Below are 27579 nucleotides of genomic sequence, written 5' to 3'. Positions count from 1 at the left end.
AACTTTCGGTAGCCTCACCTTAAACTCATTCACACAACATACTCTGAAGCTAGCATAACTAGATCCAGACATCATCCAAAGAGCAATCAAAAGCAAATTCCACAAAAGCGTATGCCAATCCACAATCCAAAGACAAAACCAAAAGTCAAATAGAATACTTAAGTGGAAAATAACGAGTTTACGAAATCCAAAGACGGAGGTACTGAAAACAGTTGTTGACAGTACCGCGACAGAGAAAATCTGAATAGAAAATGGGAATGGTTCCTGATACCCGCCTCCCAGCGGGGGAATGGGTATTAACCACCTGGCCCCACTGCGTGTGCCGCAAGTTTTTGGAATTCTGTCGGACTTGGAGAATACAGCTATATATATATCTGACAGGTAAGTTGCATGAACAAACAATGATGTATAAGTGGTCTTGGAAGGGCATATAATTTTGAGTTTCACAAACTTTCAAGTACTTGAGACAAAGGAAGCCACTGTAACACATGAAGAGGAGGAACCATAGAAAGTTGCTGAAGGAAGCTTTCATCTTGAGAGCCAAGAGGCTAAAAAGTGTTATATATGAAGTTTTCCATACTCAAAACAACATCTATAATACAGGCATGCATCTAAATCTAAGTAAATCTGTCTCTTCATCTATCAATCTTTTCCCTTTACCAGCAAAGACTCCTGAACCTCCTCCTTTAAGGCCCTTAAAGCTTGAAGATCCTAGTACTCAGTCTCACCTCTTGGAGCTGGATGACCCTCAGCTCAAGGTCAAAGTTAACAATCCTGAGCCTTGATCCCAATCTATGGATTACCCTAAGCTCTTGGATATTGATGACTGTGACCCTTGAAGGTTGCTCATCCAGAGCCCCAAGAGCCTGTAGTAGGACCTTATACTGCCTGAAGATTCCTAGTGACAGTAGGCCTTGGTTTCTGAGCAACTTTGTAAATATATAAACAGCACAACTAGCATAAGTGATAATTTGAAGTGTTGGTTTCATCTTGAAGTGTGAGGTGAATAATTTGTTGAATAGTATGTTTTGGAACTGTGATTTCAATCAGAAAACACAGTGGCTCTATTAGAAGTGATGGCAGTACAGTACTATATTCTGATAAATCTATTTGACCAACATATGTTAAGAAACTGAGAAAATAAACAAACTTTGTAATGTTGTTTTTTGGAATTTTGTAAGAGGTGGCTGAGATGTCTAATTGTGTCTGAACATTCTATTTAATATTCTGGTTAATATTAGTAGTGATGAAAGTGGTATATACTGATATAAATTCAATGTGAATAACCCATCAAGAAATATTAAAAACTGAGATGGTGGATGACCCAATTTTCCATATTTTTTTCTTATCACTTGCCAAATGATGTCTCACAGAAGTAGAATAACTGGACCTCTACTCTACTGACTATCTAAGTGGGACAGCAGAACAATTTCAGTATTGGTTTAGGGAAAGGAAAATCTTTGTAGCAAAATATTTACATCTTTTTGTTACTGGCCCTACAAAGACTGCTGAATGCTTGCTCCTTCTAAATAGTGTATATCATAATAAATTACAGTATTAAAGTCCGAGGCCAGTTCCTGGTCTGAGGTAAAATTACAAGGCACTTCATTGTAAATTCAAAACCATTCAGTCATCCTTCATTTATTCTCTCTATCAATGGTCACTTGAGCCACAGAATCCTGATTGAGCAGAACCTAGCTTTCATTTGGACGGTGTCTTTCTGTGCTCATGTCTGTCATAGGAGGTTATCAACCTATGGGATATGAACTGTTATGGCTTTCTTTGCTGTTTCTTCTTTGAAAGTCTGCATTATCGCGTCCAAAGTCATATCAGTGTTTTTATGGCTTTCTTTGCTGTTTCTTCTTTGAAAGTCTATTTTATCATGTCCACAGTCATATCAGTGTTTTTAAATCACTGTAACCTGTATTTTGCTTATGATTACAAACTAGACACTGGAGTGGTCGCTCAACTTGGTAATAAGGTCATTAACTGGTGGCCACAGGGTGATAGCAGGTGAATACACTTCACTCACCATATGTAACTAGTTACTCTTCCATCAGCCACAGGGACAAAGTAGGGAGACTGAAGTAGAACTATCTAAGAATATGGTCTGTATATTTATGAGACAATACAATTTATTTTTTAAAATTTTTTATTTCTCCCCATGGAAGTATAACAAATTTTAAAAGTACAGGCAGTCCCTGGTTGTTGGCGGCCTGGTAACCGGCGATCTGGTTTTATGGCGCTTGTCTAGTTACTGACAATAACCAGATTTTTGACACTGATCTCCAGTTATCGGCGCCAATCCCTGGTCATCGGCACTGAACCCTGGTTATTGGCACTGATCCCCATTTATCTGTGCTGATAACCCGGATCGCACTATTATCGCCGATTTTCGACTATCGCCATGCTATCGAACGGAACCCCCGATAACCGGGACTGGCTGTAATTTTATATTTCCTAGGTATACAAGTGAGTGCCTTTTATTTAGGAGTAACCTTCAGCATTAGTTGAGGGGCCACTGAACTTGATAACAAAGTTGTTAATCCTTAAGGGAGGGCTGGTTATATAACATGCAAACCCCCGACCAGGCAAACTTTAAGGTTGGCCAATTTAAGAAAAAACACATCAATGAAAAGCGGAAGATATGCAAATGCACAAGAAAGAAAAAAAATTATAAAAAATTTTCCCCACCTTCCACAGGAAGTTGAAAGTGACTATTTACAACCCTGTGTGGGGCCTCTTTCACAAAACACTCGTAAATTTTTACCAAGTTATACATGTATTTTCTAATAACTTATTTTATTTTATTTTGTAAAATTATGATTACAGCTCACACAATATCATAACAGACAAGAAATAAAATCAGTAACAAATTCTGAGCATATTTGTTGTAAAATATTACGTAAATTTTCTGAGATCGGGAAATGCAGTAACTTTTTTGGATTTATACCTGTTTTTTCTAATGTTTCTTTGCAAAATTACAATTACTGTATAACTGATATTATAATGTAAAAGATAAGAACTAAAGCCAACAGCAATTCCTGGGTATATTTATGAGCAATAAATAAAAAGATATCATGGGAGAGAAAGGAGCAAGACATTCCCCCTTCAAGGCAAGAACAATATTAAAATCCATGAGACACCCACGAGTGCGCTGAGCTGAATTCTTTAGTTGCCACAATTCATTTATGGGCCATTGAAGTATTGGACACTCTTTCCTGCTCAATACAGCCAAATCGTATGACATGTAATATTAATACTCCTCAGAGGGGATCCGTCCACCACCCAAACCCTGTTTTTGATCCTCTATTGAGGGGATCCGTCCATTAAGGGTTAAGATGCACTGAATGCTCTGACTGGGACAGTAAGAAGTGGAAGACTTTGAGATCACATTTAAATAAACTGGGTACGGATAAGAAGAGGAAGGCGACTGCTGGACAGATTAGTAAGTCTTTAGACTCTGGCGCCGAAACAAATGACAAGCGCCTGGATGGAGATGGGCGCTCGGGAGCAAGAGATCAGTGAGAAGGAGGCAATGGGTGCTTATGAGGAAGGTCTGAGTGCTTGGCACTAAAACTGGGTACTCGAGCCCCAAGAGACTTTGGACTGTCCCAAGAACACTGGTGGGGACACACTGAAGAGACGGAGGCAGAACAGCGAAGCTGCAGGAGGGTTGAGGGCTAACACTTGTCTCCTTATACCTCTTGATGGGAGGAGAACTGCCTGCCATGGTGGAGTGCCTCTTCAGAGGCCAAGAGGCGAAAAGTCGGTGGTGCTGGCGTTTCCTTCATTCGGACTCTAATACGACTGCTCCCATGTGTAGGGGAGTATGCCAGTGACCTTTGACTAGGAGTGTCGACAAGACGAGCAGCTGCTTCCTCCACTGACACTTCACTAACACTACTATGCATGAGTTTCGACTCAAGGCTGGCAAGGGGGTCGGGACCAGAAGCAAGGGAGCTGGGTAAAGGAGCAGGTTGAATAGTTGAAGGACTGGGAACAGGTGACACAGTGGGAGCAGGCATAGATAAAGCAGGAATATTATCATCAGCAGAACTATCTACGGTCTTGCTATCTACTGTCTTATTCTCGGCTCTAGCTTCTGCTTTACATTTTCTATCTGTCTAATTTTGCTAAATGAGACCCCAAAACCTTCCATTTTTTAGCATCCCACTCAGAACATTCATCACAGTTTCAATCAATTGAACACTCTTGTCCCCTACATCCTATACATATCAAGTGAGAGTCATATTTCTCTTTATTAAGTCTTGTATTACAGCCTTTGCTACAGTAGCATAGGCTAGCAGCACTAGAGTCAGACATACTAACTAACAAGTCAACAATCGTAACTATAATCCAAGTCAAGTTAAAGAAAAAAACATCCTAATTTGAGAAATAGTGGTCTCGCTAAGAGAACCTAATGTAAATACAAAGCCGCAGGCTACCAGTACTTCACATAAAGAAGAATCTCAATGGAAGAGTGGTGAAAGCCAAAATTTAAGCTGACTGCTCACAACTGAACCTCAGTCTGGAACCAGCAGAAAACAACTGAGCTCTCTGCTGAAGTCATTCCTCACTTACCATGAAAGTGGGCAGGGACTAGTCACCTACACAGACACTAGCGCTACGGCAAATTTCAAAATTTTTAAGCTGCCACCGAGTGAAACTGTAAGCAATGCAATTACTTGGTAAGTTACATATAAAAAAATGGGTACCAGTTTTAGAAGATGGAGTGCAGGAACCCAGTGAAATAGTAATGACTTGTGAAAATATGGAAAGTCAGGAACTTGATAAAACAAAACAAGAACTAAAAACCTGGAAGAATTTTGGTGTACAGTATATGAGGAAATTCCTAACTTGGGTCAAAAGGCATTGTCAGTTCGATGGGTGGTAACAGGAAAGGAAAACAGTGACAAGAAAAAGAAAATTAAAGCATGGCTAGTTGCCAGAGGTTTTCAGAAAAAAAAAAATAAATAAATAAATAAATAAAAGAAATCAAGTCAGATTCTTCCACTGTTAGCACGGAAGTGTTGAGGTCTTTGTTGGTATATTGTCTCCCAAAAGGTGGGCAGTGAATTCAACTGATATTAAGGCTGCATTCCTACAAAGTGAATGGTTTGAGTGTGAAGTGTACCTTATTCCACCTGTTGAAGCTGGTTGTGATGGTAATGTACAATGGAAATTTTAAAAATGTGTCTATATTCTTAATGATGCTGCTAGAAAATGGTATCTCACAGTGAAGACTTTCCTGTTGAAGATGGGATGTAATCAGGTGAAAACTGACCCTGCAGCATTCTATTGGTATTGTAAAGGAGAATTGTGTCGTATGTTTTTGATACATGTAGATGATTTCTTGTGGGGAGGAATAAAGAAATTTGAAAGTGTAGTCACTGCCCAAATCAGAAATAATTTTCAGGTTAGGGAGCAAAGTAATGCTATATTCAGATACATTGGCCTGGATATTGTATGGAATGAGCATGGTGACACACTTCATCAAAATAAAATACTGTAAATCTCTGGAATCTATAAATATAAGTGCTGAGAGAGGATTAAATAAGAACACAGAGGGTAATGAAGAAGAAAAGGAGAACTTAAGGAGTCCAGTAGGCCAATTAGGATGGTTATGTACTAATTCAAGGCCTGCCTTGTCATATGATGCACTGGAACTTAGCTGTAAAATAAATAACCCTAAAGTAAAAGATCTGGTTGAGGCAAACAAATGTCTAAGAAAAGTCTGTATCTTTGAGAGCTGTATGCACAGTACTTCCCAGAACTGGCTGACAGTTTTAAGTTCAAGTTGGTTGTGTACAGTGGTGCTTCTTATGCCACTCTCCTGATGGATTTAGTAGTGCTGGGGCTTTGTGATTTTCCCAGTGGGTGAAAATCGAAATAAGTGTCCTTTATACTGGGAGTCAAAGAAAATAAGAAGGGTTATAAAAAGCATTCTTGCAGCAGAAGCACTAGCAGCTGCTGAGGCAGTAGATATGGCCTACTATTTTGGAAATAATGTTGTCTCAAATACTGTATGATGGAAAGAGAAACCTGCCTGTAGAACTCTATGTGGATAACCATTCACTTTATGAGAATGTGTACTCAGTTAAAAATGTTTCAGAAAAGAATTGGCTCTGAATGGAGAGTTCAATGTATTTTGGGTTGATTTAAAAGCACAGTTCGCTGGTGCAACAAAAAAGGGGGGTAAATTCTTTGAGAATAGCTAAAATATTGGAGAGTGGATCCCTGAAATCTTGAATAGATTTTATAAGTAAATAATTTTATTTTTTGTGTCAAGTAATGTTTATTACTTTGAAAGTAGATTTCTTTTGTTTCCTTTTAAAAGAGAGGGAATATGTTAACTCTGTTGAGAATACTGTACTTGTGCATGATGTTGTGCTTCGCACTCATCATTTGTTTGTGTTTGTTTATGTTTATGTTGTGAAGGAGGACCGAGAGAAGGGTCGCGATGTAGGCACTTGGTGGATCAGACCTCCAAGGCAAATAAAGTCAGTTTTTTATGTCTGCCTTTGATTTCTCTTGCCACGCTGGTCTACACGATCAGCACCTGACAACGATTCTGCAATCAACTACATACAAACAGAGATGCATATTTGATTATATCAAAACAATTTACCTCTTCAACTTCATTGTCAACATAGTTCAATGTGTCCCTAGCTAAGCACAGAACACTGCATAGAAAAAGGCATAAAAATTGCGTTTTGAAGGGATTGGTAAGGATAGGAAAATGAAACAAAAAACTGCAAACTTAACTGCTAAAAACAGGAGTGAGCCTGGACTCCCCACTGAGATGGCAATTCACCTGAATACAATAGTAGTAACAATGGGTACTGATCAAGTTTTACTTAAATTTATCGTGTTCACTCACAAGCAAGACTCAAAGGTTAAAGACTTGAGAAATTTTGCATTTGTGCAGAAATACCTAAAAACAGACTGAAAACTTACAGTGGCGGTCAAAAGGGACGTCATCCTCCACAAATGGTTCAAAATCACTGCGATGTTGCCGCATATAAGCTACAACATCTTGTCTGTGCTTCTGATGGGTATTTGGAGTTCCGTCCAGCTGGTCTCCTAAAGCTCTAAAGAGACAATTTCTGGAAAAAAAAAATTAAATCTTCATAATAAAATTCATTATTTGGATACTAACTTACTGTTAACGATAGCTAGATCTTTGTGCCAGCATGTGCAGTCAGCATTTAAAATAAAAAGAAGATTGCTTAGCTGACCTGAATGATTGCCTAGTTCACGTGTTCTCCACCAGGTGTGTTTTGAAGGTTTCAGTCCTCATCAGAATTCTTCCTGACAGCCCACTAGGTTGGGAGGCTGGGTGGGTTCTACTTTAATTGTAGTTAAGTATCTAAGTAATAAATTTTATGAAAACCGACATTATTTGAGATGACTCTTACCTGATGGGTAAGTGTAGCCAGACAAGGTTTTTTACATTATCATTATTATTATTAATATATTCAGATCATGATCCCTATTCATATGGAGCCCACAGGGGCCACTGACTTTAAATTCAAGCTTCCAAAGAATATAGTGTTCATTTAAAAGAAGTAATAGGTAATACGGAGAGAAGAGATTAGTTACTGGGAAAGAAAAAATAAATTAACAACGTAATAAATAAATACATAAAACTGCAACTAAATTATTAAAATACAGAGATAATTGTTTTAAGGTCGTAATGCACTGCAGCTTTGTTTGAAATTTTGAAGTTCCAATTGCACAACATCCTCAGAGAGATTGTTCCACAGTACAATGGTGTAAAGAATAAAGGACTTCTGGAACTGAGATTTTCAACAGGGAAGCACATTTAATGTACACTAGTGCTGCTGTTCAGAAATCTCATTGCTCTCAACAAGAAAAAAGTATCATAGATCAACTGAGAATGTGAAAGATCTATGTTAAAATAAAACATAAAAAAACGACATGCATGAGACCATCGGTCGATGGTCCAAGTCATAACTGCTAATGTCAGGAAACAAACCTACCACCAAACCACTCTAACTAAAAGAAATTAATCTCTGGCAGAAGCAGATGCCCATACCAGAGAACAGTATTCTAGTAAAAGGACACATGAACTAAAACAGGTTGCTCTAGTTTTACCACCGTTATATACGTACAGGCAGTCCCTGCTTTACGATGGGTCCGGCTTACGACGCTTTTCAAATATATTCATCAGAAATTATTTCCCGGTTTACGACGCATGTTCCGGGGTTAAGACGCGTCGTACACCGATCCGACAGAAGAAATATGGCTCCAAAACGGCAGAATAATCAAAATATGGAGGCTTTTTTGATGAAAAACAACAAAAATGCAGTTTACATTGTTTTCAATACACCCAAAGCATTAAAAGTAAGGTTTTCTTAGGATTTTTGACGATTTTTGGATTTATGACGATTTTCGGTTTACGACGCAGCGTAAACCGGAGACTGCCTGTATATATAAGGCCTTATGTTCAATACTGTACCTAACTTCCATATAGCATTTTCTAACACTTTCATTAGATGTTGCTCAAAATTCAGATATAAGTCAAAAGTTACACCAAGTACAGTTAACCCTTAAGGGACGGCATAATTTATCAATGTGCAGCACCCCAGACCGGGGAAACTTTGAGGTCGGCAAAATAAAAAAAAATCACATCAATGGAAAGAGAATGGCGCGTACATTCACACTGTATAAATAAAAAAATTCTAAAAAATTTTCCCTACCTTCCACGAGAAGTTGAAAATGACTATTTACAACCCCTTGTGGGGCCTCATTTACAAGACAATCGTAAATTTTACCAACTTATATGTTTTTTCTAATAAATAAGTTTTTGGATTTTGTAAAATTATTATTACTGCTCACACAATATCAAAACAGATAAGAAATAAAAGCAGTAACACATTTTTTGCATATTTGTTAACAAGTAAAATATTCACGTAAGTTTATGAGAAGGAAGATTCAGTAACTTTTTTTACTTTTACATGCTTTTCTTAATATTTCTTTGCATTTTTCTTTGTAAAATTACATTTACAACCGACATACTATCGTAAAAGACAAAAACAAAAAACAACAGCAACCCCTTCGTATATCTACAAGCAAATTTACACAAAGACTCTTGAGAGAGAAAGATGCAGTACCTTCCCCCTTGAAGTCACAAGCATTACTGATACTGGCCTAACTCTCACGTCTGTATAAAAGTTGCCACTAGTGAATTTATAGCATATAGAAGTATTGGCACCTTTGTTTCGAATCATTACCTTAACAGTGGTGCATAATTCTACTTCACACTCAAGCTCAATCCATCCACCTCCCCAAACCTGTTTTACTTCACACTGAAGCTCAATCTGCCCACTAAGGGTTAAAGCTTCAGACTCATTCAGCATAGTCCCACCCACCTGAAGAAGAGGATGGGGGAGGGGGGGAATCTGTACAAGATCTGCTAATCAATAGTGTTTTCATTTTGTTGGAATTCAGCCTCATACAACAACACCAATCCACTCCACCACAACTGAGACTAGGAACAGCTTCATTTCTCATTAGTGGAGACTTTACCACACCCACAAGTGTTGCATCATCGACATACTAAACAATCTTTTTTTCAGGCCAACAGCCATATCACTTGTATACACTAAAGATAACAGTGAATCATGAACACTACCCTGTGGCACTCCAGACATAATAGGTCTTGGTTCACTAAAGATCCCATCAACAGCCACTCGCTGCTGCCTACCTATAAGGATATCTTAAAGTAATCCTAAAACATATCTACCCACTCCAAGATTCTGAAGTTTATAAGTGCCTTGTGATTTACTAAGCTGAAAGCAGCACTAAAATCTATTTGAATTACTCTACATTCAAAACCCTTATCAAGATTCTCTTGCAAATGGCATGTCAAATCTAAAACAACATCAAAGGTAACTAACTGCTTCCTATTTGTGTAATGACTCCCTGCTAACAATCTTTTAAATTCCACATACTTAAATAGTGGTTTAAAAATAAGTTTTATGCAACTTTGGAGAGCACAGGGAGAACAATTACTGCAGTCTGCAGATATGCCACTCTCTGAAACAGGCACTGTATTACTACGCCTATGCTCATCCGCAAATATACATCAACATAAAAACCCAAAGAATCTACTAATCTTACGAGCCAACACACTAGAAACCTTCTTAAAAAAAGAGAAGATATTATCAGGATCTTCTCCACTGCAGTTATCATGATTATCAAGAACTTTCTAACCTGATCTGGGATCCTTTCTGGATTGTAATGCTGCCAGAAGATGGATCTCTATCAGGGAGAAAGGCTCTCTGATATAAGACAACGTAAGACCACCATATGGAGAAAGGTGCCGCAGAAGACACAGTGTTAGTGAAAAATGTGTTCCTGGGTACAACAGCCCAACAAACAAAAGTCAATACTAAGAGACTACCTACTGAAACAAAGGTATGCCCTATTCAAATAGTGTACCTTCATGCTCCTAAACAATCAGGATCCAGCTTTAAAACTAAGGAAAGAGACTACAAGGCTGCTTTTTCATTTGGTTCAAGAAAAGAATGTACTTGCTATGACTAGCACACTAAGGACTGCAGTCTCAAACTTAATCTTCATGTCTTTATGGCAAAATGCACTGAGAAAATTGGAATTACATTTCCATAATGCCAAATCTTAAGGAAATGAGAGGAAAAACAGAATTACATTTCCATAATGCCAAGTCAATTACATCTATAATGAAAAGTTCTCCATATCAAATGACATAACAATGGCTTCTACATACCTTCAGCAAAGCTAACTGACAAGGATTAAGCTCCTCATACTCTAATTCACACAAGTAGTGAACAAAGATTTAGACACAGCAGTGTTCGATCTCCTAATGCAAAAAATTATTAATGTCACCTCAAACAGGTTTTAAATCTTCCGTACACACAAATTGCCCTAATACAGCATAAGTGTTTCTATCTCATTACACTACAGTACTCCTAAATGATGTCAAGTTCAGCATGCAAACAACCCTGAGAAGGGAAAGACCTTAAAATCATTCTTGTCTTAAACTCTGGACAAGACCATAAGACTATTGTGTTCACAGCAAAAGGTAACAGTCCGCAAAAAACACTTAGAATTTGCTTAATCTTACGCAAATGCTTGGGATACCATGAGTGTATTAACATTATTAAGTGCTTAAAAATGACATTTTTATAATATAATAAAGTTTTATATATATTTACCAAGTAATTACATAGCCTATATTTCTAAAATTTGAAATTCGCTGTAGCATTCGATTGTTCTAGTGTAGGTTACTAGGTCTCGCCCTCTGTCTGGGGAGGAAGAGTAGAACCTACTAAATAGCGTCAGTCCATTTATGCCCTCAATGTCTGTTAGAGGGGAGGAGGGAGGGCTCTGATTCAGTAATTACTCGGTAAGTATATATAAAACTTTACTTCATTACAAAAATGTTATTTCTAATTATGTAACTTACCAAGTAATTACATAGCTGAATCCCATATTGACAAGAGGTGGTATGCATGGACATATGCAATCTTAAAAACATACAGTAGAAGAATGAATATGAGACAAAAATTCTATTAGCATTGGTTAAAAAGTTGTTGTACCCTTACCTGCAGACTGATGCTGACTCTGGTTGGTGCTCATCTTAGCTATAGTGGCGCAGCAGTGAAGCTGTGGAGTGCCCCTATATTAGAGGGAAGCATTGCAGGAAAGGAGTATTCTGAATGCGACAAAGCATCGATGGAGGTTATGCAGCTCATGGAGTAGTCCGATGGCTAACATAAACATACAAGAGTGCCCTTGCCCTGGGCGCAGTACCATAAAGAAATACAACCAAAAAACTTTGTTACCTACACAATGTATTCATTAAGACCATTACTCAACTGGAAAAAACATTTGGTGGGTACTCCAGGTACATAGTACCACCAGGCGCCCCAAGAACTCAACAGCCTAATCAAGGCGAAAGAGACTGTACGATAGGACTGTTCGGTTAGACTCTGCAACGGAGCATTGAACAACATAGTGCAGGCTCACAGATAACTAAGTTGACTAGTTGTCAACCCTGCCGAAACTTAACAGCCACGGAGACATAGCCATCAGGGGGGGATCGACTTCTTATGCGATAATGCCCAGCGTGGACTCGATGACACGTTGTACAGACTGAAAACATATGCAGAACTGTACTTGGCCAAAACCAACATCTAACATGCTCACAGGAACTTGGAAAGTCCACAAAAGATACTGAAATCTGGCCATGGGATAAAAGACGGTCTTGAACAAAACAAGAGGTGACAACTTCTGCTGCAGTGAAGAAACAAACTGTTAAAAGGAACTTGGCATTTAGAGGTGGGAGCCTAGTATGGCTAGAAAATGTCGAACACTCAGGAACAGGTGTCGGGAGCTCGGGATTCAGTGCCAGAAATCTGGTGTCAAGAGCTCTGAAGTTGACCAGGTGCTTGGAATGGGCCCTGCTTAAGAGAGGGAAAACAAACCGAGGATACATGCCATCTGAAAGTAGATGGCTGAAGGCGAAGAAAAGAGGGCTCACAGTGACTGGGTGTTTCTCCCAGTAGGAGAAGAAGAAGCATGGCTCCCTTCTTGCAATCCCAATGAAGGAGTGGAAATCTCAAACTTAACTGTCCTTACCGCATAGGACAGGATTAAGGGACCAGCCTAAGTGATGTCTCTTGGCAACACTTTAGAGGCTCCTATCTTTTGAGCCCCTGCTCCTGAGGTCAGTCAAGAAAGAACTTACTTCCGATCTTGACAAGAGTTTCAGCCAGGAGAAATAATTCCATTTAAGGATCAGAGGTAGTAATGGACAAAGAACACTTGTCTTGCTCCCTTACAAACCAAAGTTAGGCTCCCAACTCCCTTTATAGGAGGGAGTCCAATACTGCAGAGAAGACACCCAACGATCAAAGACTAGCATCCACCACTTGAAGACCAGAGCCCAGCTTTCAACTGGAAGCTGTACTCAAAAAGGAACAACAGTATGTTCCCAGAAGGGACAGGAACCGAGCTAAGAGAAAAAACTGGCATCAGCCAATGGTAGGATGGCGCCAGACGCATGAGAAGTGGTGCTGTGAACTCTATGTGAAGAGGAGCTCCGGCACTGTAGGGCACTCGGGCACTACTGAAGGTTCAGGCTTTATTAGGCACTCGGGCACTTAACAGGGCCTACAAAGAGGACAAAAAGAACGCACGTGCACTGATGGTCCGCTTGGCACCAAAACTGGCGATCCACCACCAGAAGTTCAGGAGACAAAAGCATAACGCTGTCCCATTAGAAATAAGGTGTAGACTATACTCCTGCTCCCTGAGATACTCACAGGAGATCAGAGAAGAGCAAAGATCATTAGAAAAAACGCCTCTTCAACAACTGCTATTCATTAGAAAAAACACCATCTGTGTTTTTCTACACTGGACTATCACTAGAAAAAAAGTACACTGGACTATCACTAGAAAAAAAGGACATTTCTATGGACGCCTTCCCCATGGCTGTCTGTCGACACCTGCGGACAGCAGGTTCGACTGAGGGGCAGCTATCCAGGAGCAAAAATCCCTTCGGACTCCCATGGACTGACAGTATGCCTCCTCCCAGGTTTAGGGGAGTCTAACAGGGACTGGGTTTAGGAGAGCCGATATGGCCGGATAGCCACCACCTCCACTACACATCCAGCAAGACGCCTTTCCAGTGGCTGTCTGTCGATACCTGGGACAACAGGCTCGACTGAGGGGGCGAATACCTGTGCGTAACCTCCCGACCTCCCTTGGACTTCCAGTATGTCTCCTCCCCGGTTTTGGGGAGAATGACGGGGACCTTTGTCTACGAGAATCGAGGGACGGGTAGACACCTCCTCCACTGCACTATCACAAGGTTAACATCTATTAACCTAAAACAAGACTGGCAATGGCACGAGAAGGAAGCGAGGGAGCCAGGCATGGGAGCAAGTGGAAAAAATGGGCAGGAAGGTTAGCAGTATGAGAGAGATGGCTCAGATGGCACCAAAATCCCAGTAACTAGCGCCGAGCGCCCGAGAGCGGATGCCTGGGCGCCAGACAGTGAGCCTCGAGCAGGAGAGAGTTACTGGGCGCTCATAGAAGGAGCTAAAAAAAAAAAAAATGTGGAACTCTTCATGATTCCTGTCATCCTCCGAAAGCTTCTTGTAACCAAAACACTGAGCACAATTCTTTCCTACTGTATTCCTGCCCTTACACTTTTCAGTTCTCTGCAAAGGAAAGTGTAATAATAAGATGTTCAATTAATTCTTTAAGGACAAATTTATGAAGCACACTGAGTACCATTATAAAGATACCTCAATTCCTTTCAATTGCTAACTGATACTTACAGATTTGCATTTCAATACTGAAAATATCGGTCTGGTGGTGAAAACAATATTGCGTTTTTTAACGCTACTCAGAAAAGGGAAGTTAACCCTTAAACACCAAGCCTCTATTTACGAAAGTGTCTGCCGTATGCCGACGGGGTTTGAGAGTTAGCGCCAAAGCAGAAAGAAAGTTTTTTTCAAAAATTCACAGCACGCTTAGTTTTTAAGATTAAGAGTTCATTTTTGGCTCCTTTTTTTCTCATTGCCTGAAGTTTAGTATGCAATCATCAGAAATGAAAAAAAATATTATCATATATAAATATTGGAATATATGAGTATGAAAAAAAAATTTCATATATAATTGTATACAAATCACGCTGTGAGCAAAACAGTTAAAGCCAATGAGTTATTTTTTTTTTCATTGTATTGTACACTAAATTGCGATGATTTTGGTATATAACAAATTGTAAAATGATCAAAGCAACACAGAGAAAATATTATCACAAAATGATGCACGAATTCGTAACGTGCGGACATAAAAAGTTTTTTTCAAAAATTCACCATAAATCGAAATATTGTGCTAGAAACTTCCTGTTTGTTGCAAAATGAGGGTAAATGATTGAATATTACTTGAATGTAAGATTTTTAGCTTACAATTGCATTTTTCGACCATTTTGGTCGAGTCAAAGTTGACTGAAGGTTGAAATTTTGGCACTTGTCGTGATTTATATGAAAATATTTCAAAACTGATAAAAGATACAACCATGAGTTATTTTTTGTTGTATTCTACATGAAATTGCGCACATTTTCATATACAAAACGTTATGTAACGGCTAATATAAAATGGTGCAAAAATTATGACAAAGTAACTTAAGAATTTCTGAGATTTTCAGCAGTTACCGCACACAGACGTAAGGAAAAAGTTTTTTAAAAAATTCACCATAAATCGAAATATTGTGCTAGAGACTTCTCGTTTGTTGCAAAATGAAGTTAAATGATTGAATATTACTAGAATGTAGGAATTTTAGCTTACAATTGCATTTTTCGACCATTTCGGTCGAGTCAAAGTTGACTGAAGGTTGAAATTTTGGCACCTATCATGATTTATATGAAAATACCCTGTATGTCAAAATTGATAAACGCTACAACCATGAGTTATTTTCTGTTGTATTCTACATGAAATTGCACACTTTTCATATATAATACTTTATGTAACTGCTAATACAAAACTGCAAAAATTACGACAATGTGACTAGTGAATTTCCAAGATTTTCAGCAGTTAGCGCGTGCGGACGTAAGGAAAGTTTTTTCAAAAATTCACCATAAATCGAAATGCTGTGCTAGAGACTTCTCGTTTGTTGCAAAATGAAGGTAAATGATTGAATATTACTAGAATGTAAGAGTTTTAGCTTACAATTGCATTTTTCGACCATTTTGGTCGAGTCAAAGTTGACCGAAGGTTGAAATTTTGGCACTTATCGTGATTTATATGAAAATGTCAAAATTGATAAAAGCTACAACCATGAATTATTTTTTGTTGTATTCTACATGTAACCGCGCACATTTTCATATATAAAACTTTATGTAAAGGCTAATAGAAAACGGTGCAAAAATTACGACAAAGTGACTAAAGAATTTCTGAGATTTTCAGCAGAGTTAGCTGATGCTTTCTTTTGGGGTAAGAAAAAAATTCGCGCATGCGCAGCTGGGTCACGCTTGTAAACAAAACAACAGCGTGATCCGTGAACTCCCAGCATCCCTCAAGGCGTGATTTAAAATTTTTTACAAATGAGGCCTATAAGTATTTTTCCGTGAATATTTAAAAATACTTTTTGTAGTCAACGTATTTTACGTCCACTTGGCACCCGACAGACAATTTTTGTCGACGTAAAATACACCCAGTCGGCGTTAAAGGGTTAAATTTTACCAACCCAAGTTGCAGTATACACAGCACCACCATACATACAAGTCTCAATACTTATCAAACATTATTTGAGACTCGCTGGTGTACTGTATTTCATTCTCAAAATATCGGTCCGGTAGCGAATACAAGGTTACGTTTATTACACTACTCGGAAAAGGAAAGTTAACCTTTACAGCCCAAGATGAAGTACACAGAATACCATCATAAATACATGTCTCAATTCCTGTCACACATTAGAGATTTATAGTTATGCATTTCAATAACGAAAATATTGACTGGGTAGATAACGCAACATTAAAATTTTTTTACGCTAAAGAAGAGGTAGCGAACGCAAAACTGCAAGTTTCTTACACTACTTACAAAGGAAAATCAGTTCGGTAGCAAACACATTATTATTATTACGCTATTCGGAAAAGGAACTTAACCTTTACCAACCAAGACACCATACACACAGTATCATCATACATACAAGTCTCATATTCTAATTAAGACTGAGACTTGCAGATAAGAATACAAAATCATGAGTACTGGTTCGGCAACGAACACGTTTACATTCACCGGTAAAGGCCATATCGTCGGTTAAACTATGCTACCAGTAGTTAAACAATTGATTATGAATTCGCTACTGTTGTGAAATATGACAACTTAAACAAAACAATCAAAAACTGTCCTGAATGCTGTAAGCTTGAAGGCTACCTGAAATTGGTGATAAAACATCACCAAAATCCGGTCTCTGACCGGCAAATTTAAGAACAAAGCTGACAAAGACACTGTGTTGACTTGAGTGTCAGCAGAAACGTAATGACAAGAGTATTTGCCAAGTAGTTCCTGATACTCTCGTTAGTGGGCGAGACCAGTCACCTGCACTAAACTGAAGCACTCGCCCATGAATTTTTGAATTTGAGCTGCTGAGGCAAGAGAAACTTCTTAGCTAAGTAATTACTGGGTAAGTTACAAATATAAAATTGTACGCTAGCCTCTATCCCAAGCTAAAATACTTCAAAATTCACATAATTTGCAATACTATATACAAGCCTTTATCTCAAGCTAAAATATTAAGACAAAATTTCCACAATTCTTACCCATCACCAGGTATCTCCCTAAGAGTAAGTCCCATAGCAAATAACTGTTGTTTCAATGATACATAATTTGAATCTGTACCATTCTGACCTGATCTGGCCTTTCGTGCAGCTCGCTGGGCACTCCTGGTAGCCCTTTCTTCACGTTTACGGGCCATCTGTTAAAAAATAGGTATTTTTGACAATGATTGTATTGTACACTAGAAAATAGAAAAAACACATCTATATCAAATTCACTAAAGTGTATCAAACTGGTCAAAAATCTTTTCAATAAAAACTTCCAATATAATTTTTCAAAATTACATTTTTATAATAAAATAAAGTTTTATATATACTTACCCAGTAATTAGCCTACATAGCTAATAGTTTCACTCGCTCGGTGGCTAAAATTTTGAAACTTGCGGGTCACGCTAGTTTGTTTTGGGTAGGTGACTTGCCCCACCCACTCTCAGGGGAATGAGAGGAACAACTTAGCAAAGAGCTTTAATTTGTTTATGCTGTGGTGTCCATGCGAGGGGAGGAGGGAGGGCTCCGATCATATAATTGCTGGGTAAGTATATATAAACTTTATATTATAAAAATTTTATTTTTATATACTGTAAGTAAGTTACCCAGTAATTACATAGCTGATTCCCACATTGACAGGAGGTGGGATGAGTGGACACATCTACCCCAAAACATTAGGAATGGTAATGAATTTGAGAACAGAAAAGTGGCTAACACTGATTCAGTGTTTGTCGTTTCCTTTCCTGATAAGAGAGCTGCTGCAGGTAGATACTTCCTCTGCTTGGCGCTCATCTTATCATGTACAGGCGAGGCGGTACAGCCATGAAGCACCAACTACTTCAGTGGGTACTTTGCAGTGAAGGACAAATTCTGATGGCTAGCAAAGAATACAAGTTGCCATTGCCCAGGGCACAGTACCACAAAATACAATCAGAACAAAGTCAGTCACCTATACCACAAAAAATAAAAAATCACCACCAAACCATTAAAACCTGGAGGAGACTCCAGGTACACAGTACCCCCAGGCTCCCCTAAGACTCAACGCACTATGCAAGGCAAAGAGATAACAGAAGGAAATGTTGCAAATGGGAAGTGAATACAGGCTTGCATTTCCAAAAAGTAGTTTGCAAGACAGATGAGGGGGATACATTACGTTTGAATACCAACGAAATGGCAACTGCCCTTATTTCATGAGCTTTAACCTTACAAGAGGGAGTGCCACAGCATACATGAAGGCCAGCAATGATAGCGATCGATCCACATCGGCGGGAACAGAGTCGGAATGATCCTGTCGTGGAACTATGCCATTCCAACCAGGTACTGCGGTCAATCCCAAAGCAACACTGAATGAACGTCAGGACTCCTTCATGCAAAGATATCCCAACTGAGATATCCAGCCAACTACTGCTGTGCCTGCGATGCTCACTGTCAACCTGAAAGAAAAAGCAAAGATGGTTAGTAGAGGGAGACTCCTCTCGCTCCAAGGGGAATTGCCCTACGCAGTGAGTGGAGGCCCCTTAGAAGAGGTCTCCCGACCACCTGTGCCACACCTCCCCTCGCGGTCTTCACTCAACGAGCGAGCAAAGAGGGCGAATGAGAGAGAGATCTACTGAAGGAGAGATAAGGAAGAACCTACAGGGTGAGAGAAGGAAGGAAGGGAGGCCACCAAGGGCACTGCGACACCCGCAACCTCCCACCCGCAATTCTCTATAGCGCAGGCGGTGAAAACAACACTTGGCACAAGTAGAAAGGAAGTACTGTAGTCATGCCCTTATACACGGAGGCCAGGAGCCCAAGAACGGGAGTGAACTCTTACGTCCCGATCAATGTAGGGGAGCGAAGATATTACGTCCCAATCTAATATCTCCAAACGTACATGGGAACGCCTTCAGTATCTAAATAAAGGGCTACTGGAAGAGAAGTATTACCACTCAGTTACGTCCCTTTAAATATGCTCTTGGCTGTCAAATGCAAGCCACAGACGTAGAGGAACGACGGCTTATGCAAGGCTATCATAAATCATGGGTTTGTATTAATAAATATCAAACACATGTAATATATGCACAAAAATACAGAAAGATCCTGCCAGGATAATAAAGAGCTTGACGAGTCAGGCAAAGAGATCCGAAAACTCATCTGCAACGTATGACGGCCAAAAGCAAACTGGAATGTTTACATCCGGGCAGGCGGGTATTCCCGCCTCCCTGACGGTAGTTACTGCCTAACCACCTTGTTCTAGAGTTTAACGGCCGTGTCCAGCTTCGCTGTAAAGTAATTCCAATTGTAAAGGACCAATGGTTTGTATATCAAGTCGGAACAAATACAATTTACTTTAAAAAACTGTGATTTTTTCCTACACAATATACAAACCATCAGTCCTTTACATTAGGAAGAACCACTTGTTGGAGGGAGGAATATAAGCGAGTCTCTGAACTGACTGGAGTTCGCCACACCTGGGCTACTCCTGGTCAAAAGAGCAAGGAGTACCATGCCTCTGACATACTGATCAGAGTTTAGGAATATGAGATAAATTGTCAGACTTCTGGACATTTTCGAATGTGTGAGGAATTGTAACTCATACGAAAATAGGCTAGGAAGAATCTAAGGAGTCTGAGGCAGTAAGGCAAAAACCAGAACACGGTTTGTCTTATTGCCAGGGTCTCCTTCCTCCCTTTGCTAGAGGAAGGAGAGGGACTGCTCCTATGATTCTAGGAAAGTAAAACAGAACAGGTGCTCGACGTGTAAGCTTACCACTTCAGAAGCCAGTTCCAGCAAGTGTCGGTTCGAGTCACATTCTCTGTCCGAATGTATCTGGCTGCCGGTTCTACAAAGGATTTAGGCAGGTGCTTGATCAACAGGAACCTCTGGATATGTTTGCATATTCTCCTCGAGACATGCCAAGTGGCATGTCAACAGAGAAGAGGGTCTCATTTCCCTCCTGTTGCTTCGGTTGACTTTGCAGGTGCTCAAGTGAACCCTAATCCAGCCATACAACCAAAAATCAGTAAACAAAAGCTGCAGCAAAACTCCAATGTCCCTCAAGAGCTGGCAGAAACAGAATGAGGTTTTCTGCTAGGTCGTTTCCAGTACTTCCGTTGGTGGGCAAGGCTTGTCACCTACACTAAACTATCAAAGTGCTACCAAGATTTTTTAAATAAAGACTTCTGTGCAAGTTGAAACTATAGCAATGTAATTACCTGGTAAGTTACTTATGTGAAATAAAATACTAAAGGGACATATGCAATTAAGTCTATGGGCAACTTGTAAAACAAACCATATTTCTCATATAAGCGCAACTACCATCAATAGAATCAGTGTTATCTAGACTATATGGTAACATTGAAGCATAGCTGCACACACATCATTCTGCTATGTACATAGGAACATGGGGGGGAGGTCCAGGGGTACAACACCATCCTGGCCAGGTCAGGGCCAGGTACCAGAGGTTGAGGGAAAGTTAAATTAGGCTACAATGTACCCTTGTTGAAGAATGTGTGTCTTCACCTGCTTTTAAGCTGGCCACAACCTACAGAAATAGCTTGTGCAACTTTCCTGCACTATTACCAACTATGTTAGCAAGATGCCTCCATAGGCTGTGTCACTGATATTAACAAGGAGTCAGCCCTCTCCGCACTGGCTCCTAGACAACAGATTCCAAGGTATAGCCTATCTGACAAGGTTTCAGGTCTGTACACTGTTGCCTAGCCTACATGATATTATTTTAGTACAGCCTTGCCGTCTCCACTTTCTCTTACACTGCAATCATATTTTTTTCAATAACAGGGTCTATAGTTCCACTGCACAAGTTAGGGAACAACCAAACAGCCTAGACTAACTTTGGAGAGGCATAGCAAACCTAACTTTCTAAGTTGTCATGAAGATAATGAAGGTAAGACCAATGATTAGGCAAGGCTGTATGTCCTAGGTTAGCCTACCAGTGGATTCAAGGTCAAACACGTTACAGGCCATTACAGGTCACAAGAAAATGTACACATTTTGCTGAAGTCTGGATTAGCCTACATTTACAGTAAAACATTACGACAGCCAAACACCTGCAGGGTATGACTAAGTATGTCTATGACTAATCTAACCTAAGCGTGGTTGGATTCATTGGACAAATTTCCTAAGATTAAACCTAGCCTAATAACAGCTTATAATGTATGTGTCTGAGTGTACGTAAGTAGTGTTGTTTCACAACCTATCTCTGCAATAGCAACCTTCTTCTAGGCTACAAACGAATACGGAAAACAACTCGACTCATGCCCAGAATTGCTGAAACATAGCGTATAGACTCTGAAGTCGACTGACATTCAGTCACTAATCAGTAATGACCTTTCAGGAAGTGCACAGGTTCCGTAGGTCACAGTTGACGAAAAGTGGGTCGAGGGTCTCGACGACTTCTCGAGGCCTGATCGCAACGACTAAACAACCAATCGGCTTCGAAGGCAAGTGAGACTGACAACACCAGCTATAGTCAACCTCGCTCTCTCTCAGCTGATTGGCCCGTTTGTTTACATTAATAGTCTACGTCTCTACGAATCAAATTTGGTAAAGCTGTTCAATGCTTTAGAATGTTTTAAAATATTAATGCTTTAAAACGTTTTAAAATGGTGAAACGTTAGGGAAACGCGACAAAAAAGCCATTTCCATTATAGTATATTTATAATTGGTCCCTACGCCTGTGTTGACGACTTTGTTTAATTGGTACCTTGCACCATGTGACGTCATGCATAGGCAATTAATGCACCACAGACAAGAATATCAACTTTGTGTGAGTGTGTGTGAAAATGATACAACATTCATCACTACGTCTTCCCCCTAATGGTCATATGGGGATATTAGAATTTGGCTATATATATATATATATATATATATATATATATATATATATATATATATATATATATATATATATATATATATATATATATATATATATACTGTATATATGTATATATATATATATATATATATATATATATATATATATATATATATATATATATATATATATATATATATATATATATATATATATATATATATATATATATATATATATATATATATATATATATATATATATATATACAGTATATATATATATAATATATATATATATATATATATATATATAATATATATATATATATATATATATATATATATATAATGAATTTAATCACATCGCCGTGATTCACATACAAGCATTAAGCTACAAATGTCCTTTAATTCGCTCTGCTTCGGAAATAATATATTTTCATATAAGTTACCCGTAGGGGAATTTTTTAGGCGGTAGTAAGTTCGTCGTCTCATGGGCTCGAACCTCAGAGGACAAGAACTCAGGACTACAGTGATGTCTTAAACCACACAGCCATCATATATGAAAATATATAATTTCCAAGGCAGAGCGAACTGGATATTAAAGGACGTTTATAGCTTATGCTTATATATATATATATATATATATATATATATATATATATATATATATATATATATATATATACTTGTAATTTTCACATTTATCTATTCCTTCTTATTGTATGTTATATACATACATACATTATATGTATATATATATATATATATATATATATATATATATATATATATATATATATATGCCTTTTACTGATAAAAGGCCCATAAAACACTATTTGAATGTTGCAACCATATATTTCGGGCACTTCCTTCTGTGCCCGTGTTCACTGGTAAAATATGGACATGATGTATTACAGGAGTATATATATACAAAGAATATGCAGGTGGCAGTACGTCGCTGCTGGTATGCAGGTGACTGTTGACCCAGGAAGAATGGAAATTAAGCTATTCCCTGGTGTTTTGGGCCTCATTAACTCCCGTCTGGCAACGAGTCCAGTGGTCGTATTTTCTGGAACACCTGCTTGAGAAGAGGCCTGATGATTAAATCGTCGATGTCATCCGATTTCCAATGTTCTCCTGACAGGTTCATATTGTTGGCTTGATTGATGATAGGAGATTCCAGCACCTTCCTTTTGTACGGACAGTTACTTTTGAAAACCAGTTCTACCACAATCCAGTTTATTGTATGGCCTTTATCCCTAATATGTAGGAAAATTCCCAAACTCTGAAGCATATTGCAGTGATCTTTTGTGCTCTGTTAATCTTTGCGAGATGGATCTACCTGCCTCCCCAACGTAATCTCATTACAATTGCTGCATGGTATCTTGTAAACTCCAGCTTCTTCCCCTCTTTTATTTAAGTATACTTTAATGAGGAAGTTCCTGATGGATTTGGGATAATGAAAAATAAAAGGATTATTAGACCTTTTATTTTCTATTATCCCATGCCATTCAAGATTGTTTTCTATATTAGTTTGAGTTGTCGAAAGTGGAATAATTACCTGTATTATTAAACAGTCTAACCAGACCACCGAGTCAAAATATCCAACTCTCAGGGCTGGCCAAAAACATCTTGTTTTTGATAAAAGAATTTGGATTTTTCTAATACAGTAAGTAGCAATTCTTAAGAAATTTAATATTGGGTTACGGTACATTGAAAATAACATTCTGACAAATTTGCCATCACTGATGTATTTCCAAAGTTGTCATTCACTGTTAGCTGAAGTTTGGAAAGTCACATGTGTATAACTCTTAGTGATGACTTGCATTCTCTACATATAGAGATTGGGTCATGCTGACTGTTCATTAAGTATCCATAAGTTGCTCAAGTGTGACTGACTGAAGAAGAGATCAAATGAATTCAATGTGGCGTCGTTTTCAGTTCTAGGAATACCATATTTCAACTATGGATTTGACTATCTACTGTAATTTGAAATTAAGTTCATTAACCCATAAATTTTACAATTTATTAAAAATTATGGGTTTTATAGTGTAGATGTTATTAATAACTGACTGGGATGATAATGTTTGATCTAGCCATCGTACTGGTGATTGCAACTTTGGCTGCTTTAATGGTATCCATTTCCTTTTAGCATTTACATCAGGTTCATATATTTTTGTGGAATGTAAACTTAATTTGCTGTGTAAGAGAATTTTTAGATTATGTTGTTCTGAAGCTCTTTAATAGCACTTCTAGTGTCACTGAAAATAACTACTTTCTATGGCGGCATTGTGAAGAATTGTTAGGTACTGCTGGTGTGGATGTTAGAAAAACAAGATGTTATAATCAATTAAATGTTCTGTGAATGAACAAACCTGTCAGCACTTTGAATTCCACAGGGGTCTGTGTGCATTGAAGTCACCAAGTCATAGTGATAATTGTGGTAATGAATTTATTATGTACAGTACTTTGTAAATCTGATGTACTAAGATAGAAGTTTGGTTGGTTGCCAGGAACATGTAACAGTATGGCAGGATATTTCAATGAAACACACTGAAGTTCTATTTTATCATATATGATTTTATTGCAAATGTAAATTATTTCCTGTTTTCATGGACTGAAAGGCTTACTGGTAAGTTCTGAGCAATTTCTCATAGAATCCAATGTGTGGGATACATATAAAGAAGATACTACTGTATATTTGGGTATTGATTAGAAAGTGTTTTTGTTATCAATAAAGCCAACAATCGCATTGTCTGCGTATTGTTCATTTATGCCCATCAATGCATTTATAAAAGAAATATTTATGGCAGCCTCATTTAAGCACTACGGTGGAATCTAATTTCATCTTCATTAGGTACTACTTGAACATCTTGATTAGTTTGACAATTTGCAGAATTGATTAAATTTTCTTTTGCACTTATCTCTATCTATTGGCTCATGTGCTTTAAGTTAAAATATCTGTTCTTTCTTGTACTTAGAACTGAAGTTATTATTACTATTATTATTTATTTGTGGTAAGAATTCAGTTTATGTTTCATCTCTTCTTGATACTTTGTTTAGTTCTTTTCCCTTATATCTTCTTGTTCCTATGAATGGCAACAGAATAAGTTTTTGGGGGGAGGTGTTCATATATTTTTGTCATACTGATGTATGTAGTTTTCTTAATTTTTTGTTTTTGCTGAAGAAACACTACTGAGCAATCTGTCATTAAATGCCTTATTACTGATTTCTCTAAAGCCATTTTTGTAATTTTTTCATGGTTTTCGTAAGTAAAGCGTGCACACTCATGGAAAAGCCATTATTTGATAAAACAGATTTAAGTTACATATAATATAATTTCCAGTCATTAAAAAAGGGTGATGGGAGAGATATAATTTACTGTTTTTGGGATTTCTCTCCACACAAGCATCTCTTAAGAAAATCGGATAATTTTGTATCCAAGAACAAATTTTGGAGTGGAAAGGTATTCTTCAAAATAGGTGTCAGGGAGATGTTTTGAGAAAAGATGACTTAAATTGGGATCTCATTATGAGAGGAGTACCCGAAGGGTCAAGTTTAGAGAGCACAATTTCATTACTCTATACATTAATGATCCACTTGATGTAGTCAACTCCCATGTCAAGCTCTTTGCAAATGATACAAAATTGTAAACACACACCAAAGGTAAAGAAGATTCTCATGATATCCCAAGAGATGAACTAAAGGGCAATCAATTGCACTTCTCACTAGGTGATACTTTACTTAAGTTAAATCTCAAAACCTTGTTGCATTTACAAATAACTTTATTCTTTCATGTTATAAATCTAATATACCAATGGAAGCAGACTCAAGAATAAATATATGCTTTTTCACATGGCTAATGAAGGACATAGATATTCTATAAAAAAAACAGAAAAGATGTTTTAAACTGCACCCTGATAGGACTAAATTAGACTCCCTACAGGAAAGAAGAGATTGAATGGAATTGGTGGAAATGTTCAGAGATGCAGTGACTGATGAGATTGCCCTACAAGGGCTGGCCATTATATCCCTACCAGTGGCTCCTAAAGCCCTCCCCCTCAATGATAAAGGGGCCAAATATTGGGAAAGATCCCCAGAATAAATGAATTCTTTGGAATGATTTGGAGATCTCACTCTGGGCAGCAGGAAGCAAGTCAGAGGAAGAGGAATCAAATGAAGGAACATCAGAGGTGGCAATTTTTTTCAAGTACTGCCCCCTCCTATTATATCTGACCATTGATTAGCAGGCCAATTCTTACACATGGAGCACCAAAAGTCAAGTACAAACACCTGTCTCGAACAAGAGGAACACACAACAAAAGGGTCCAAGTCAATAGCCACCATATAACAAGCTAACAATAGCCAGGTAATTCTAGGCATCTACACCAACCCTTATGACCAGGGCTTTCAAGTTAACCAAAACAGAAAATGTATCACAAATTCCAGGATATTCACATTTCATAAATACACATTCATTTATGTTGACCAAATAACTAAAAAACTTTTCATAATACAATTAAGACATTACCACCAATACAGCACCAAACTAATGGTGACAAATAAAAAAACTAAAAAGATATAAACATTTAGAGAGAAAAACCAACAATACAAGCTTATACATATCTGAAAATACAAAGTAATGAGAAAGACTATCTGAAAGGTCTACAGAATAACAGAAATATAATAAAATAGCACAAAGCTGTGAGGGAAGAATAACCTACTCCACCAGCAATATACTTATACTAAATAGCTCAGCCAAGGAAAAACTGAATGGGTGCTAACTAATGCAACAACAAGCTAACTATACTAAACACACACTAACAGCAGTGCCAAGCTCATCAAACAGCTGACAAAACTAATTCTTAGGTAGGCAATTCTTCCTTTCCTGGAGAAATTCTGTCTGGGAAATTCTTGTAAAAAATAAAACAGGAACCCTTAGTGAAGTATTTATAGAGCCAATCTCACCTGATGTTCTCTGGTGAAGAAATGCTGTATAGTACTTGAAAGCCTTCAGCACTGCCTGGTGAGATGACCTGCCACTGAAATGCACTCAATATTTGATACAAACACTGCATTAAATATAATTGGAAGCAAAATGATGACACTGCAATGAACAGATGACAAAATCAGATTAAGAGAAAAAAGCATCTTTTTACACAAGCTCAACAGTCTGGAGAATGATACATTTGTGAGCACAAACAAACAAAGCAAGAGCGGTGTTGAGTGTCTGTGGGTCTGCCCAAGTATAGTATGCACACAGATAGGCGATTCTTCCTCCCATGGAGATTCCTGTCTTGGAAATTCTTGTAACAAACAAAACAGGTGACCCTTAATGAGGTGCTTGTTACAAAACCCATACTTTTTCAACTTATTTGCCATCAAAGTTGTTCATATTAAAACAACAAGA

The 27579-nt window shown here is 38.1% G+C and overlaps 1 protein-coding gene across 1 annotated transcript in view; it reads right to left on the bottom strand.

The window, feature by feature from the left end:
• LOC136835829 (OTU domain-containing protein 3-like) overlaps nt 1–21691 on the bottom strand; it is a 212835-nt gene extending 191144 nt beyond the window's left edge. The window contains exons 1-3 of the mRNA XM_067099680.1: nt 21609–21691; nt 17343–17497; nt 6961–7109 (exon numbers count right to left, since the gene is read on the bottom strand). Of these exons, the coding sequence (XP_066955781.1) occupies nt 6961–7109; nt 17343–17497; nt 21609–21626 (322 nt within the window). The 5' untranslated portion in view covers nt 21627–21691. The remainder of the gene's footprint in view (nt 1–6960; nt 7110–17342; nt 17498–21608) is intronic.
• Nucleotides 21692–27579: the final 5888 nt, after the last annotated feature.

This window comes from Macrobrachium rosenbergii, chromosome 55, assembly GCF_040412425.1.
Source record: "Macrobrachium rosenbergii isolate ZJJX-2024 chromosome 55, ASM4041242v1, whole genome shotgun sequence".
Classification (NCBI taxonomy): domain Eukaryota; kingdom Metazoa; phylum Arthropoda; class Malacostraca; order Decapoda; family Palaemonidae; genus Macrobrachium; species Macrobrachium rosenbergii.
Note: the sequence above shows the minus strand (reverse complement) of the source record. Positions and strands in the feature narration are given on the sequence as shown.